Raw genomic sequence first — 17,505 nt, forward strand, 5'->3', positions numbered from 1 at the left:
TAAGACTAGAAAACCAAAGGCAGCCACACCTGACCGGGAGCACAGGGAGGCCCAGAGGAGAGGAAGACGGCTGAGGCCAGAAGCAAGGCAGGAACTGCCAGGTTCCCAGGCAGTTCACTTTATCTGCAGTGTTTTAATTTCAATGTCAAGAGCCTAACTCTACAGGACAGGCTGCTCTTAATGAGGCAGAAGGTAAAAACGGCTCACACATCACTGCACATGATGGGCACTGGCCCCAAGTGTTCTGAAGATCACTCAGGCCAACCTGTCACCTGACAGATGGGGAAACTGAGACCAAGGAGAAAGGGCTCATTGTGGGAGGCATCTCAGAACACTCTGGATTCTACTATTTCAAAAACAGCCACACTGCCTGACCCCTGCACTGTCCCCCAACAAGGTACAGCAGGCTGGCTGGCCTCCTCGGTGGGTGTGAGGACATTCCCCAGACAAACCCAGGCCCCAGTGCACAAAGGGAACCTGGGGCAGGGGAGCCAGCACCCCAGGGGCATCTCTGTGTCAGGGGAAAGGCCCCCCTTCCTGCTCATCGCTGCCCAGCACACCCAGTGATGCTGGATACGTCATGGCCAATAACCTAGATTTTAACCAAGAAATAACACACCCCTTTTCTCTGCCCCACTTACAGGCTTGTCGAAGACAAAAACCACGGCGAGAAAACCCTGACTGTAGCATCTGGAGCCAAACTGTATGGCAGGCTGGCAGGACACAGGGCCCTACTGTCCACCAGGCTTTCTCATCACCGACACTCCTACGGAGGCAAGAGACACTGTCATGTCACCCAAGGCACAAACGAGTCCCCGAGGGAACACAGCCCTGCATGTTCCCCAGTAGCACCCTGTGCCTCATCTGGGTACCAGGGGAGCTGGTGTGAGGGTCTCCCAAACGCACCCTGCAGACCTTTTCACAGCTACTGTCCCACTGGCTCCTAAGAACCCATCAAGATGGGTGGGCTGACCCTGTGTGTGAGGTGAGGGCTCTGGTCGAACCAGCACCAAGGAGCAGGTGTGTAAGATCAGTGGCAATGTCACCGTGCTCCCAGCAGTCCCTTGGGAGCCCAGTGCCCTTTTTGTCACTGTTCCAGGCATGCTGGGGCCCAAGGTCACAATGGACCAGCAGGGCCTATTCAGGGAGAACCCTGGGGAGACATTCAGAGACCGGAATCTGCTCCCTGCTCTGTGGTCCAGCATCCTGAGGGATTGTAGGGGTGCCCAGCCTGCCAGGGGTCTGCCCTAGGACTCGAAGGCTTGTGGTCCCTGGGTGGGTCCTGGGAGCCTCCTCCACCTCCCTGGGGGTGGCAGTCAGCAAGGTGAGGGGAGTGTGCACCGGGCAGAGTCCCCAAGGCCTGTGCCAAGGCAAGAGTGTCCACATCCAGGGTGTTCTCTGCCCTTTGGAAGGGTCAATTCAGCAGCTGGCACATTTCTCGGTCTCAAGAAAAGCAAGTTCCACCTGCTGCCACTAAGAGAAACCAAAGCCATTAAGGTCTGGAGGTCTGTGAACTCGGGGTCTGCGGTATTCGTGCAAACACGGGAATGAATGCTAAGTCAGGGGAGGAGTTGCAGGGAAAAGGGGGCCCCAGATCAGTTGGTGGAGGGCAGGAGTTGCTCCCGCGTTGGCCAAAGCAGAGGCCAAGATCCCTCTGTCCAGGCTGCAGCCACATGCTGCTGCAAAAGGACCTGGTTGTCCTGAAGGCCCAGTATCCCTGGCTACCTCTGCCCCCACAGGCACTGACCAGACCAGGAGAAGCAGAAGAGGGGCAGGGAGTGTCCTGCTGGGCCTCAAGGACATGGGGGGCGGGGCAAAGAGTCCTCACAGTGTCCTGGGGCCACCCGCCCACTGGTGGCACAGAGCCCAGCTCCAGGCCACTGTGCTCCGGCCCGCATGCAAACCAGCACAGGCAGCAGGCCCAGGCACATGGCTGAGTTGCAGGGGACGCCCTATCTTGGGCCCAACTGTAGGAAGCCCTGCCCAGCCAGTCCTGAACACTCTCCGGGGAGTGCACCCCAGTCTGCGGTAGCTGGCATCTCCAGTCAAGGCAAAAGGGAAAGCAGCCTCCCTTTTAAAAAGACCTTGGGAGCACTGCTAGGCATGGCAGGCCCTCTCCTGGCACTGGCCTGGACAATCTCCAGCCTCAGAGTCAGAGGGAAGGTAGAACCTTGAGGGGAAGAAGGTGGGCCCTCCAGGATGTGTGCAGTGCCAGGGACTGGCACAGACAAGGAAACTGAGGCCTTGAGCCCTTGGCAGATCTGGGGGCCACTGAAGCCCTTGATTCCTCGTCCACCTGGGAAGACAGCCACCTTCACCTGGGCTATGGTTTCCAGCAACTCTGCCATAGCCTCTCAGCCCATCCTGGATCAAATCTGAGCTTTGGCCATCCCCTGCAGGCTGAGTGGGGCTCACCCTGTGGCCCCAGCACACCCACCTTCCCACCCCTCCTCACAGCAGACAGCAGGAGCCACAGGAGTGCAAGGGCCCAGCCTGTTACCTGCGTAGCTGCCTGAGGCCTTGATGTACACCTGGCCATACTGCTCCTCCACCATGGTGTCATACGCTTCATCGTCCTCCTCGTCCTCCTCGTTGTGGTACGAGGTGGGGCTGTCGGTGGCAGGCAGGCTGCTGGCCCCCGGGCTGGCCCGCTCCCCCTGGGGGTAGGGAGCCTGCTGCATGCCAGGGATGAGGGTGGCCAGGCCAGGTACCCCATAGTAGGAGACACGAGGCAGTTTGAGAGGGGCCACACCTGCCGCCACCGCGGCCCCAGTGGCCACACCGTCCCGAGGGCCCGTCTCCAGCGGGCGCTTGGGGGCTAAGCCCAGGCCAGCAGCCGGTGGCAGCTCCACAGCTTCATGCTTGACACGGGCCAGCAGCGGGAGGGGCATGGATGGGGACGCCGCATAGGGGGTGGCAGCAGTGGGCTGCAGCTGGTTGCAGGGGCTCTGGGGCGCAGAGCTGGTTTCCTCAATCACGGCGGTCTGTGAGTCGCAGTGGGGCGAGCTCACCTTGAACATGAGGTCGGTGCCACGCTCGATGATGTGCTGGATCTGCAGGAAGCCGGCTGTGTACATGACCACGAGCTGCTCGCTGGCCGTCATGGTCAGCCTGCCCGTGTAGCAGAAGGACAGGATCTGCTGGAAGCAGGCAGGCGGCACAGATCCGGGCAGCTCGAAGGCGCTCTTGCTGTTGCCACTGAACAGGTCTCGGAAGTATAGGCTGCTGGCGGCCAGGACAGCCCGGTGGGCCTTGAAGGCCTGGCCCTTGACCACGATGGACACATCACAGTAGAGGCCCAGCAACCGCTGCTCATTAAGGCAGCCGAGCACAGTGTTCCCGAAGTTGGGAATCTCGATGTGCAGCGTCTGAGACATGGCGGGCTCTGGAGGGGGGGGGCCTCAGACTCTCAACGCGGGGCAGCCCGAATGGGGCACATCTGCGGAGGGAGTGGGGACACACAGTCAGTTCCCATCGGGCTGATGTCCCCATGCCCCTTCCCTGAAGGGACTGAGAAAGACGCCCCCCACCCCCGCCACATCCTCTCCAGCCCCTCTCAGCCAGGCCAGAACAACTCAGAGAAGGGTCCGGGTCTCGCAGTGCAGACCCCAGCCCCAGCTGCGGGACAAGCCAGCTCAAAGGGCTCTACAGCACAGACCTGGCTGCCCCTGAGTGAGCGTGTGCCCCATTCCACAGACGGCTGCTCTTAGAGACCTCCCAGGAGGGGGCTTCACACAGCCCTTCTCAGCATAGGCAAGGGACAGAGGCCTGAAGCCAGGCATAACAGGACAGAGTACCGAGGGGCAGCAACTGAACAGGAAAAGTTTGCAAATGCCGAGGAGCCCCGCAGCACTGCCCCCCAGGAGGGCCCCAAGCGGGGCTCCCTTCCAGACCTACTGCTTGGGGTTTGTTCTCCCCGTTTCCTGAGGGCAGGCGGCCTTGGGGGTACGAGAAGCCGTCCGCAGGTAGGGAAGGGGCTTGGCACCGGGAAGCGAACTGGAGCTGGGAGAACTCCGCCTCCTCCGCGCAGGGAGACCACGCGAGTGCGCCCCTCCGTCTCCCGAGTCCTCCTGGCCGGGACCCCTACACAGGTCCCAGAGGCTCCAGCCAGGGGCGCTGCCCTAGAGCAGGAGTTGGGAGCCAGTCTCGGCCCCACTCGCGGGCGCCCCCCTCTCAGCCCTGCTCGCGACTTGGCCGATCCCTCCTGGCTCGGTCCCAGCCCAGGTGACTCAAAGGGTCCCAGCCGTCGGCCGCAGCACCCCGGCGGGGGAGGCAGGGCGACCGCGCTGTTTATCTGTGCCCGTCTCTGCGCAGGGGAGCGGGGGTGCCAGGGAAGGCGCCGCCAACTCCGCAGGGCCGCACAAAGGGCCGCTGTGTCCCGCGGGAGGAAAGTGCGGCGGCCGCAGAGGCGCCCGGCGCCGGGAGGAGGGCGGAGCCACCCTGCGCCAGGAGTTGGGCAGGTGGGCGCTGCGAAGGGAGGCCCGCGGCCCGCTGCGGAGAAGTTGTCGGCCGGCCGCAGGCACCAGCCGGCGAGGACACCTACCTTCGCGGCGGCGGCCGGCAGCCCGACACTGCCCGCACAGCCCGGCAGGGCAGGCTCCCCGCACGCCCGCCCGCCTGCCCAGCTGCTCCGGGAATGCAGCAAATGGAGCGGGAGCCCTAGGGTGGGGAGGGCGCGAGGAGCCGGGGAGGAGGAGGGGGAGGAGAAGGAGGGCAGAGCAGGGCGCGGGCCGCCGCAGCTCAGCTGCACCCAGGCCGGCTCTCCCGGGCAGCGCACCGCATCTCAATGAAGCGGCCGGATGCAGACGAACATTCAGGCAGCTCCCGGGAATGAATAGCCGCCTTTGATTTGGGAGCCGAAGTAAATGCCAGCTCCCAGCCCCAGCTTTAAAAACAGTGGAGCTTCGGTGCCAGAGGAATGCGCGGCTCCGGGTGTTGGTACAAGACAGACTTTTGATGACTCACTGCAATGCAAACAAAGATGGCAGAAACACTGTACTGTACGCCGAGAAATGCTTGGCGGTGCCACGGCAACTGAGACAGCCTGGAAATTTATGGTGCAGTTTTGCATATGAATTACCCAGTAAACTGCCTCCTGGCCTTCCAGGACAGCCCCAGTGTCAAAGCATTTAAACTATTCCAAACAGTCTGCAGGGCTGGCAGGGAGCTTAACTCCTCCCGCAGGCAGGCTGTGGGTGAGGGGCTGGAGGGGGAAAGGGCAGAGGGTGGGACAGATAGGGGGGAACATGGCCAGGGGGCCCTGGAAAGGAGGCAGGAAGAGAGGCAACACTCCAGGTCACCATGCTGCTGCCCCTCCTGGGAGTCCCAGAGCAGCTGCCCCAGCCTCAGGCCCTGCCTGGCACTTTAAGAAAAGAGCAACTTTGTGGCTGGGCAACTAGGAGCCAGGAAGGACGAGCCCCAGCCCTGAGCTGTCCCTCCAAAGACGGCAGAGAAGGCGCCCACTCCTCCAGGCCCACTCTCGGCCGTGGGCAGTCCCACAGCCCACTTGCTCAGCTGGAATCTGGCTGTGCTCCTTGCCAAGGGGTCCACCGCACCTGACCTTTACTGAGCCATTCTCTTGGAGGGGGCAGGTGTACAGGGTTGGCGGCCAACCCCAGGCCTCCTCCCAAGGGCGAGCTCACTGTATGCTGCTGAACTGCATGGGTCCTGGAGGAACCACCCACTGGACTGCCCAGCCTCGGTTTCCCCATCTGATACCAACTGTGACCCCAGGAAGAGCATATCTACCCCAAAGATGGGAGCTGGGTCCCGGCTCAAACTGGCAGGTTTTCTCCCTCCGGCCTGAGAAGCTGCCACAGAGCAGGGGCCAGGTGGGAGGGAAGGTGACAGCACCCTGCCATTCACCCCAGTGTCCCCTCCCAGCCACCTGGCACCTCCCTATTTACACACCACAGGCTCACCTTCCAAAGACCAGACAGACCAATAGCCAGGGAACTGGCACAGGAGGAAACCAGGAGTGGGGAAGCCGCAGGCACGGGCCCTCCATTTTGATGACAGAAATGGCCCAAGCTCATCTGTGCTGAAGAGCTAGGGAGACCCAGGACTCAGCTCTGTCACCGCCCCCCCCAGCCATATCCTCCATCCTCAGGTCCATGCCTAGGTGCTACCACTTCTAGGAAGTCTGCCAGGAGCCCCCTGTGCCCTCAGGAAGGGCAGCGCCAGGTCTATCCAGCCCCTGGTGAGCAAGTAGGAGAACACTGGGCAGGGTGAATGAGGGCCACACGGTGAGAGGCCTGTGGTGCATGGTGACGCAGGGCATAGGAAAACTACCTCATTCAGGGGAGGTGGGGTCACCTGAGCCAGACAGGAGAATAATGATCCCTTCTCAGGCAGTAAGAAGTGTGGCTCAGCCTGGCCAGGGCAGGCAGAGGCCAGCCGTTGTACTCTGTGCACAGGCCCCAGAGGGTCCCAGCTGCACAGGGCTGGGCAGATCAGTGCCAGGTGCCACACAGGGAGCAAAGGACAGCACAGGCTCTTGAAGCTTCTCCCTCCCAACAGCAGGAGGGCCTGGCCTGTGGCTGCATTGACATCCCAGGTCCTGTGGGCACCAGTCACCTTCCATACTGACACTACAGCCTTGCAGGCCGATCTGAGAATCAGGGTCACAGCTACACTCAGATGGTCTTGAGGGCAGAATGAGGTGACATCTGTGAAGCTTACAGGCCAAGCCGGGCGCATGGTGGCTGGTGATGTCTGTTCCTCCTACGACCTGGCAGGAGGGCAGCTCTCCATGGGGTGTCTAGGTGGGCATCTCCGTCAGCTTCCAGCCCTCTCAGCCCATGCCTATACCTCAGGGCCTTAGACCGGTTGGCCCAGAGAAGGGACCATTATTCCCCTGGAAGGTGACAGGGCAGTCGTGGTCCCCAGGGATCAAGGACAACTGGTGCTTTTGCAGCCTTGTCCTCAGGCCACCTGTGCTGTGAGCCTGCCGCCCCCGCCCAGCCTGCCGAAAGCCGACAGGAGCCGGTTTTAGGTTGCTTTCTTCGAAGCCTCAAGAACAAAGCTGAACTTTAGACGAAAGAATAAAATACAGACCTGGCTTGCGCACCCAGGGCCCCAAGAGCAGAACCAAAGGTTGACCGCTGGGCCACAGCCAGGGCAGGCCTCATGGCCTCAGAGGCCCCATGGCTGCAGGCAGGGCTGTCCCCTAGGAGGGGAGAGACCCAGCCTGGGCTGGGACACCAGTGCCTTCTCACCCTGCCCTGCACACTGGCACTAGCCCTGCCACATCTCCTTTCCATGACTCAGTTTCCCCATCTTGCTTCCCAAACCAACACCTGGCCCTGGTCCCCCACAGTGAGGTATACACACCCACCTGCTCACGAAGGGTTCTGAGGAGCCAGGCAGGAGGCTCCCTTACAGTGCCCTCCAAATGGAACCCACTTTGGGAAACCTCTGTGGGTGACTGAAAGCCCAAGTCTAGTCCCTGCAGCTGTGCCAGCCCTGGGGAAGCTCCACCCACAGAGACACGCCCACCTGAGGGCCTCTGGGTGGGGCAGCCAAATGCCAAGCCCCACCTGCCCTGGAGTCCCCGGTCCAGATGTCCTGCTGGGCCAGCAGGTGGGTGAAGGGAGGAGCCCTTAGATGAACACACAGGTGGGGTGGAAGAACTGCCACAACCTGAGCATGGTCCCCAAGCAAGACTCGTGGGAGGACACGGTTCCCAGGTTGGGTCCGGTTGTACTCTGAGGGCGTCGCTCGGCCAAGGCAGCTGTCCTACTTCAAGGAGGGGCCCCTTTCCCAGACCTCAGACGCAGTCACAGCTCCATGGCCTAGGGGTCCTGTCCACAGTACTTGGAACCCCCCACCCCCGCATGGGTGGGGCAGTTCCTGAGGCGAGGCCACGGTTAGCTGGGAAATGCAGCGTTTAATTTCTGCAGGGTCACTGCCAGCACAGAAAAGGGAGGCGAGATAAATTAAATTAAATTATTTTGCAGGATTTAATTTTACCAATCTAATAAGAGGTTTTGGACCTCAGGAAATGCACAGCCTTTAACCACACAGGAGAGGAGGAGGACAGCACATGGGGACATTTTTCAGGGAAAGGAAAACCGGGTTCCACCCACAGACCCTCGCTCCAGTCTCACTGCCAGGCCAGCTGAGCGCAGCCCCGTCCCCTCCAAGAGGAGACCCCAGCAACAACTGAGGACAGCTCCTGAAAGGTCAATCCAAGGTGTTGGCCCCCAGGACAGTGAGAGTATGGGACAGGTCTGCGGCATATGAGAGCAACTCGGGGAACAGGAGGACAGCTAGGTGCTGCCTCAGAGCAACGGCCTTCCCTCTCCAGTCTACTTTCACCCTATCCTTAAGGGGACATAGCCCTGCCTTACAGGGTGGAGGCTGCCCAGCTCAGGGTGTGCCTAGGCCCCCAGGGAGCTGGGCGAGGCCTCCATCTGCCCCCCAGGTTTGCATTAAACTTTTAAGACACTGGAGAGCAGGGCTGGCCTGCTAATGGAACCACCAGCCACCTGGGCTGGGCAGGCAGAAGCAGGTGCCCCAGGGCAAGGTCTCAGAGGCCAGGAGCCCCTTCATGGAGCCCCAAACCACCCGGGAATGCATGTGCTGCATGCTTGCTTTCCAGCCCCCACAGATGAGGAAACTGAGGCACAGTCAGGCTGAGCCTCCTGCCCCTGCCAAAGCCTTGGAGATAGGAGGCAGTTGCATCTGGGCACCTGGTCATCCCCCTTCCCAGGCAGTTGGGTCGTCTTCACTCACCCAGTGGGAAAAGCCAGAAATCCTGGACTACCACTCACTGGACAGACCCCAGGTAGTCGAGGCTCCCAGAATGCTGTAGCAGGGATGAGAAGTGCCTTGGCTGACGCTTGGCTGCTCCGCTGAGGGGCACAGGCCTCCCAGCTTCAGGGTCCCCACAATTGTGGGTGGATAGCCCCTGCCGGGGAGGTGTGGGGACAGGCCATGCTGTGCCAGCACCACCAGTACAGGCGAGGCCTGCTCTGTTTGCCTGGCCCCTGGCAGCCTCCACCCAGACCACAAGCCTGGACCAGTGTCAGCCATAAAAGCTAGTTTTAACTGCACGAAGGAGTATATGCTGGGAGCTTTTTTTTCAGATGGGGAAGGAAACGAGCCAACATCTGCAAGTCCAAAATTCTGGTTATCAGTCCTTTCTCCTCGGCCACCCCATAAACGGGGCCCAGACAGGGCCACCAAAGTGAGGGGTGCAGGTGGGAGGACACCCCAACAGGGCAGTGGCTCTGCCCCCAGGAGGAGCTGAGGAACCCAGCTGAGCCTGTACCCATGGGAACCACCTAAGCAGGTGGTGCCTTTGGTCACCTGAGGCACAACTCACCACTGGCGCCAACACATCTCTAATCCTCACTCTCAAAGTATTTTGACCTTCTTAGGGGTTTAGGGTCAAGAGCCAAACAAAACACAGCACAAAGTAGCCAGAGTGGTCACTCAGAAAAGGAGCAGTGATCTGAGGACCAGGGAGGGATGGGGCAGGGACTGGGGCAGCCCCCGTGTACCCAGCAGTATGCGATGCTCTCACGAGCCACAAAGTGGTTCTAGGTTTCCAAGGAATTAAGCAGTGTTTTGAAAGGTGCCAACAATCTCCCTCATCCATGTTTGTAATTTAAATAACATCAGTGTGAGGAGTCCATCCCTCAGGCACAGCTCAGCTCATCGCTCAAAAGCTCAGACGCCCACAGCAGGTCTCCCCTGAACCCCTGACTTCTGGGTGGGGCAGCTTCCTGCTGGCCCCTGTGTCTGAGATGGGCAAGAGAGGCCCCAAGGCAGCCTATGGCCTGACCACTCTACCCGGGGACAGGAGGCTTTGAAGGCAGGGAGACTCCAGGAGCTGGCAAGCAGAGGAGGGTGCTAGGGGCGTCCACTGTGCATGGGCCTGTAGGTCACCAACGCCGCAGCACCCTCCCCTCTTTAATATTCATAGCTCTGCTCATCTGCATATCGTGCCATAAATAGTCAAGGCGAGGTAAGACACAAAGCTCCCTGCATTTCTAATTATGCTTAAAAATCTAATGTAAATCAGGCCCACACAGAAATCCTAAATCAGCGTTGGGGGGGTCCAATTATGCTGAGACGGCCCCAGCACACAAGCTGCCCCCACCTCTGTGGGCCTGGCAAGGTACCTGCTGGTGCCAGTGGCCAGGCTGCCTCAGCTGGAGCCAGACAGTGGGAGTCCCAGGCCATGTCCTTGCCTGTAGTGGGGCGGGGCATCACCACACCTCCTACCAGGTCCCAGAGGGGCTCCCAAGCAGGGCTTATCAGCTTCCCACTCCACAGGTGTGGGTCCTGAGTCTGAGGTGGAAGCCACAGTCACCCATCAGGCATGGTGGCTCTTGGGGGTTCGCTGGGCCTGGACATCTACATTTTAACCTTCTGCACATCCCATCTGGGCTGAGCCTTGGGCATCCACAGTTCTCCAGAAAGATGTGACTCACACAGCCATGTCAATTTAAAATGGCCCCTACTCTGCCCTTCTGGGGTAATGCCTGATTCCGGGGTAAAAATTCTGGGCAAAGTGCCAGGCCACCAAGAGGTTACTGAAGGGCCATGGGAGGGGGCTGCCTCCACCCTAATGGACTGTGCTACCCCTAGTCAGACAGGAGAAGCCAAGGGCGGGCTCTTGGTTCTAGCCCTGGTCCAGCCCTGATCCAGCCCTGATGTCCTCAGGGAGAGGCAGGCTAGGGACCTGCAGAATGGAAGGCCCAGGACAGGGATGCAGGGGCCAGTCAGTGCGGCCCCACCTGGAATCCACATCAAGGCCCAACACAGCACCAATCCCCAAGGCTGGCATCGTAACAGACTGCAGGGTCCCTGGGGACAAAGTTTTAGCTGAGGCTACAGGTCACAAAACTGCCCCAGTGAGCCCAGGGGCAGGCACCCAGACCGAGGGACACCTCTCAATGTGGATGGACACCCTAAGGGCCACAGTCAAGGGCCCCCAGGCCACAGAAGCACAGAGGCTAGCAGAACTGAGCAAAGGGCTGGAGCAGCACCCAGTGTCCAGACATGTGCCCAGGCCTGTGTGCAGCAGGCCCTGAGAACACCCAAAGGGAAGCTTAGGGAGGGCAGCCAGGACCCCAGCTGTGCCCAGTCCTCCTGCACTGTCGTTTGGCTCAGAGACACTGAGGTAACTGTGGGATATGCTGTAGTCTACAGATGTCAAACAAAAAACAAGTCTCAGCTCAGCGCCCAGAGCTCAGTGATTAAGGGCAGCCCGGACCTATACACCGTGGCAGACGGGTTCGAACCTGACCAGGGCCTGCTAAACAACAATGACAACTATAGCAACAACAACAAAATAGCCGGGTGTTGTGGCAGGCGCCTATAGTCCCAGCTACTTGGGAGGCTGAGGCAAGAGAATTGCTTAAGCCCAAGAGTTTGAAGTTGCTGTAAGCTGAGACACCACAGCACTCTATAGAGGGTGACATAGCGAGACTCTAATAAAAAACAAGTCTCTTCTCCAGCAAAGCATCCACAGTTAGCAACACACCTGACCAATACTGAAGGCTGGACCTTCCCAGCTGGCCACCAAGATGGCCTCTGGACAGGTCTCCTCTGCACATGACTTGGACAGGATGATCAGTCACTGACAGGGTGCCAGCCACATGGGGACTGCCGAGCCCTCTGACAATGTGCTGTGTGTCTGTCCCTGTATGACCTCCAAACAGATGACCAGCTCCCCAGCACCCCTCAATCAGCCTGGCCTCTTTCCAAGTTCTGCAGAGTCCCTGCCTCCAACCCCCTCAGACAGACCTCAACCCCCCAGCCATGCACATTCCTGGGTGCTCAGAGCACACTTCAGGCCCAACCCTAGACCCATAGCCCCACTTCCTGACCAGAAGAGGGGAGCCCTGTCCTCTCCTTGGGGTGCACGGGGGCCCCTTGGGTGACCTGCAGGAGGCACAGGCCAGAGTGACACAGGGTTGCCCTGTCTTGCCATTAGATAGGGACGCAGAGATGCCTGCTGCCCACATCTGCCCTGGCAGCCTGCCCAGACCTATTTTTAAGCCCATTTACTAGAAATCCCACAAATTAAAGGAAATACGGATAACGCAGTAAGAATCCTGGGGGCCAAATAAAAGCTACGCATAATTGTCCTCATGCTCCAGTGTGAGAATCTTAACCACAAAACCCAAATCTCCCCAAAGCTCTTGAACATGTAAGAATCTTATTGTGTAAAAGCAGGGAAGGGGGGGGGTCCTGCACTTGGCTCTGGGACCACGGGAAGCTTGGAGCTGGCTGGGGCTGCCTTTAAGCTGGGGCCGTAAAAGGTAATTACTGATAGGAAAATAAAGGCCGTAAATATAAACACCCAGCTTTTATGGCTTGTGAACTTGGCTGCTGAGCAGCTGCTGCAGGCAGTTCTTTCCGGAAGGCAGGCTCAGACTGAGAGCCCAGCACTCTCCCTCTCCAGTCCCAGAGGGCCAGCACCACCCTGCCTCGACTCACCTGGTCCAGCCCTGGGAAGGCCAAGCCTCACCCCGGAGGATGTTGTAGATGGTCACAGCTCTGGCTGCCTTGGGCCAGACACCGCCCGGCTGTTTCACAGGGTTCTCATGGCATGGGGGGGGGCTTTCAGGGTCAGACTTTAGAGAAACAGAGATGGGGGCAAGAGGACTACCTCACTGGGCAGCCCCTGGACATCAGGCAAGTTGAACAGCCTAGGTGTGGGGCAAAAGGCTTCATGAGCAGTCATCTGAGAGCCAAGCCCAGCCCAATTGGGCTCCAAGGCCAGGGATGGCATCACCAAGGGGGACCCACCCCCATAGCCCCACCAGGTCTCAGAGGTACAAGTTAGGCCAGCAGGACATGGAAGACAACCAGCAGGCACAGGCCAGCCTGTGGCCTCTCAGGCCCCAGCCCCTCCCTGATCGCCCCTCCCACCCCTGCCAGATATTGCTATTCAGGGACCAGCCCGCCCTGCACTAGGACCTCCCCTCTACAGCCTGAAACCCCCACCATGGCCAGACACACACTTTCCAGGCCCTGAGAAACCATGGGTGGAGGGGGATGCATGTGTCCATCACCCTGGGTCCCTGGCCTGAGGCCACATTTCATCCTGCATTATTTTTTTTTTTTTTTTGAGACAGGAGCCTCAAGCTGTCCCCCTGGGTAGAGTGCCATGGCATTTCAGCTCACAGCAACCTCCAACTCCTGGGCTCAAGCGAGTCTCCTGCCTCAGCCTCCCAAGTAGCTGGGACCACAGGCGCCCGCCACAACACCCGGCTATTTTTTGGTTGCAGCCGTCATTGTTGCTTGGTGGGCCTGGGCTGGATTCAAACTCACCACCTTGGGTGTACGTGGCTGGCGCCCCAGCCACCTGAGCCACAGGTGCTGGGCCCATCCTGCATTATTGTGGGGGGAACACCATATCCTGAGATGGGGCAGACCTTTCCCTTGTGGCTAGGGGAAAAGGGACAATGCTGGGGGGGGGGTGTTCCTCTCCAGGCCTGGTCCCCCTCTGCCGCTGCCCCTTGATGTCCCCAGATCCCCAGGAAAGCCAAGCCATGACCTCACCTATTGTCAGATGCCAGGTATCTCATGCTGCCTGGCTGGGTGGCCAGGCAACAGCTCTTGGTACCCAGGCTCAGTGGGGCAGTCACCAAGCACCTGCTGCCTCCAGCATCCAGCCACTGGGACCCACCATGAACATAGGCGACGGTGGCAGTTCCCACCCCTGGGCACTCACTGCATGGGGCACTGCCCACTGACCACCCCCCCATCTCCAGGGGACCCCTGGCCATGGAGGGTCTACTGGGAATTCAGTCTTCAGGAGATGCTTGAGGCAGAACGGATAGTGCTCACCCTGAAGGCAGATGGGGTGGGGGTGGGGGACATACAAACCATGCCCAGGACAAGCAGTCTACACTCAGGAGCTGGGATAAGAGGCCTGCGCAGCACCTGTCCCAGGACGTAGGCCCCTTACCCACAACCCAACAGGTGACAACACCCTCCTCATCAGAAAGTCTGGACAGAGAAGGTCCACAAGGGCCACCAGGCCCCATCACAAGCAGGCAGGTTGCAGGCGGTGAGATATCCCATCAGGTCCAAGGGATGTAGACTATTAAGAAAACTTACCCCAGGCTCAGAGCCTATAGCTCAGCAGCTAGGGGGCCAGCCATATTCACTGGAGCTGGCAGGTTCAAATCTAGCCTGGGCCTGCCAAACAACAATGACAACTATGACCAAAAAGTAGCCAGGCATTGTGGTGGGTGCCTGTAGTCTCAGCTACTCGGGAGGCTGAGGCAAGAGAATCACTTAAGCCCAAGAGTTGGAGGTTGCAGTGAGCTGTGACGCCACAGCACTCTACCAAGGACAACATAGTGAGACTCTGTCTCAAAAAAAAAAGAAAAAGAAAACTTAACCCAGCACTCTGGAAGGGCAAGGTGGGTGGATCACCTGAGCTTAGGAGTTCAAGACCAGTCTGAGCAAGAGCAAGACTAAGTCTCTACTAAAAATAGAAAAACTGGGTGGGCATTGTGGCAGGTGCCTATAGTCCCAGCTACTCGGGTGGCTGAGCTAACAGGATTGCTTGAGCCCAAGAGGTTGCTGTGAGCTATGATGCTACAGCACTCTACCCAGGGTGACAGAGTGAGACTCTGTATCAGAAATAAATAAATGTTATTGAAAATTGGAAATAAAGGAGACTGGTGGTGGCAGGCACTATACACCCATGCCCTGGGTTCCCAGCAACACCTCATTTGTCTAGAAGACACCCTGGGACTTGCTGCATACCTAAGCTCTGCCCAGTCGTTTTCCCCCAGGACACGATGCAAAGATGCCTCTCTGTAGAAAAGGCAGCCCCAGAGGTGATGGGTCTGGGCCCTTAGGAAAAGAGCCAGCCACAGCTCCGGTGCAGAGGACCTGGCAGCACAGGGCCCCACATGCCTTTGACGTGCAGGCACAGGCACCTGCAGGTGCCCCCACCCCCAGCTTTCCTGTCCTATGGTTCCTCCATTAATGGGTTAAACAACTATGTGACACATGCTCACTGTGGATGTGTACAAGTCTCATTTACAACTGTGAAAATGACTCTGACAGGACACCCAAAGGGACACGCCTGCCCAGGGCAGGCCGAGCAGCCTGACATAACCCCGCCCCCCCTTCTTGCATCATCTGAGTGAACTCAAACAGCAGCAGACCTCAGCTGTCACTGTCTTTTTCTATTTTTGTTGTTTGTTTTCTCCCTAAGGCAGGTTACATCCCTCAGTCTGTCTGCATCCTGTCTTTTTTTTGGAGACAGAGTCTTACTTTGTCGCCCTCCGTAGAGTGTTCTGATATCACAGCTCGTAGCAACCTCTTGGGCTCAAGCAATCCTCTTGCCTCAGCCTCCCCAGTAACTGGGACTAGAGGTACCTGCCATAACACCTGGCTAATTTTTCTATTTGCAGAGACAGGGTCTCATTTTTCACAGGCTGGTCTCAAACTCCTAAGCTCAAACAATCCACCTGCCTTGGCCTCCCAGAGTGCTGGGTTACAGGCACGAACCACTGCACCTGGCCTTGTATCACATCCCTGGATCACATCCCTTTTCCTTATCAGGGCCCAGGAACTCACAGTGACCAGGATGACTGGGCTGGTCTCAGCCACACCATCCAGAATACCCTGCGATCAGTGCACCACGAGGGAGGCAGCAATGGCTGGGGCTGGCTTCACAGTTTGGCCACGTGGAGACCTTTGCAGGGCAGATGCAGGGATCTGGTCCTGTCCCTACAGGCCATCTTTGTTAGCTCATTATTTACAAAGTAGCTCATGCCCATTGTAAAGGAAAATGTCTGACATATGAACAGGTGAGCCACAGTCCAGCTAGGTTTTCTATTTTTAGTAGAGATGGGGGTCTCGCTCTCGGTCAGTCTGGTCTCGATCTTGTGAGCTCAGATGATCCACCCACCTCCGCATCCCAGAGTGCTAGGATTATAGCACTACACTATAGCAGTACAAACAAAATAAAAATATAAAATAGTAGCCTTATAAGCATATAAATAATTTCATTAAATGTTAATGATATAAATATGGTCATTAAAAACTGAAATTGATAGAATAAATTTAAAAATACAACCCAGTTATATGCTGTCAGCAAGAAACTCATTTCAAATATAGTGATATAGGTAGCCTGAAATGAAAAGGATAGTAAAAGATATGCAAACCATCAAATGAGAGCCAACAACTGAAGTTGTTTTATTTATATCAAATAAAGCGGATTTTCTGAGCAAAGGAAATCATCAGAGACAGAGAGGGAGATGACATAATGATCCAAGGGTCAGTCCCCGAGGATGACACGGCACAGACTGAATGGTGGAGCTACAAATTAGACGACACACACACCAGAAGCACTGCAAGACGACAAATTCACAGTTCTAGCTGGAGATGTCAACAACCTCTCAATGGTGGAGAAACAACCAGAGAGAAAATCGGCAAAGACAGGCAGAGAACTAAACAATACCAGCAACTCACAGGATATCATCGACGCTGAGAGAACACTCCACTCAGCAACAGCGATCCACACTCACGAATGTGCTCACCAAACATATGCCAAGATGGACAATGTCCTGGCCCAGAAAGCAGACCTCAAGAAATGTGAAAGACTTGGAATGACACAGAGTGTATGTGCCGACCAAACAGAATCAGACCAGAAGTCCTAACAGGGAAACCTCCAGACACTCAGAAATAAACAACAGATCCCCGAGTAACCCCTATGTCCAAGATGGTGACTCGGGACGTCAGATACAGAATGAAATGAAAAATATGATGTAGGAAAACGTGTGGAACACCACTTCTGTGCAGCTGAGAGCAAAATTTACACCATTAAGTGTACATATGAGAAAAAAGAAAAGTCTCAATCAATAATCTAAGCTCCCACTTCAAAAACCTATGGCAAAATACCCCCCAAAACTCAAAGCAAGCAGAAGAAAGGAAATAACAAACAGCGGAAATCAATGAAATTGACCACAAAAACAATGGGGGAAAAATCAGTAAAACAGCTGGTTCATTGAAAAGATGAATAAAACTGACAGAACTCTAGCAAGACTGACAAAGAAAAAAGAGAAGATACAAGTTAATTATCAGTATCAGGAATGAAAGAGGGGTTATCACATTCATTCGTGATAAAACTCTCAAAGAAATAACTCCCAAAGATGGGAACTTCACCAACTTGGTAAAAAGTATCTACAGACTAACACTTTCTCCTCAAGATGGGGAGCAGGGCAAGGAGGCATTCACATCGCCCTCAGTCCACACAGTGCTGGAAGTTCCAGGCAGTGCAACAAGGCTAGAAAATCTAAAGGAGGCTCAGCGCCTGTAGCTCAGCAGCTAGGGCACCAGCCACATACGCTGGAGCCGGCAGGTTCGAACCCAGCCCGGGCCTGCCAAACAATTGACAACCACAACCAAAACATAGCCAGGCATTGTGGCAGGCACCCATAGTCCCAGCTACTTGGGAGGCTAAGGCAAAAGAATTGCTTAAGCCCAAGAGTTGGAGGTTGCTGAGCTATGACAGCA

At 57.2% G+C, this 17,505-nt stretch overlaps 1 protein-coding gene across 1 annotated transcript in view; it reads right to left on the reverse strand.

The window, feature by feature from the left end:
* The window catches only part of NACC2 (NACC family member 2), an 83,218-nt gene that overhangs the window by 38,162 nt on the left and 27,551 nt on the right, over positions 1 to 17,505 (reverse strand). Inside the window, exon 2 of the mRNA XM_003794838.3 lies at positions 2,501 to 3,439. Coding sequence (XP_003794886.1) covers positions 2,501 to 3,377 — 877 coding nt within the window. The 5' untranslated portion in view covers positions 3,378 to 3,439. The remainder of the gene's footprint in view (positions 1 to 2,500; positions 3,440 to 17,505) is intronic.

The sequence above is a fragment of the Otolemur garnettii genome, unplaced genomic scaffold (assembly GCF_000181295.1).
Source record: "Otolemur garnettii isolate 467f Iridium unplaced genomic scaffold, OtoGar3 scaffold00087, whole genome shotgun sequence".
Taxonomy (NCBI): domain Eukaryota; kingdom Metazoa; phylum Chordata; class Mammalia; order Primates; family Galagidae; genus Otolemur; species Otolemur garnettii.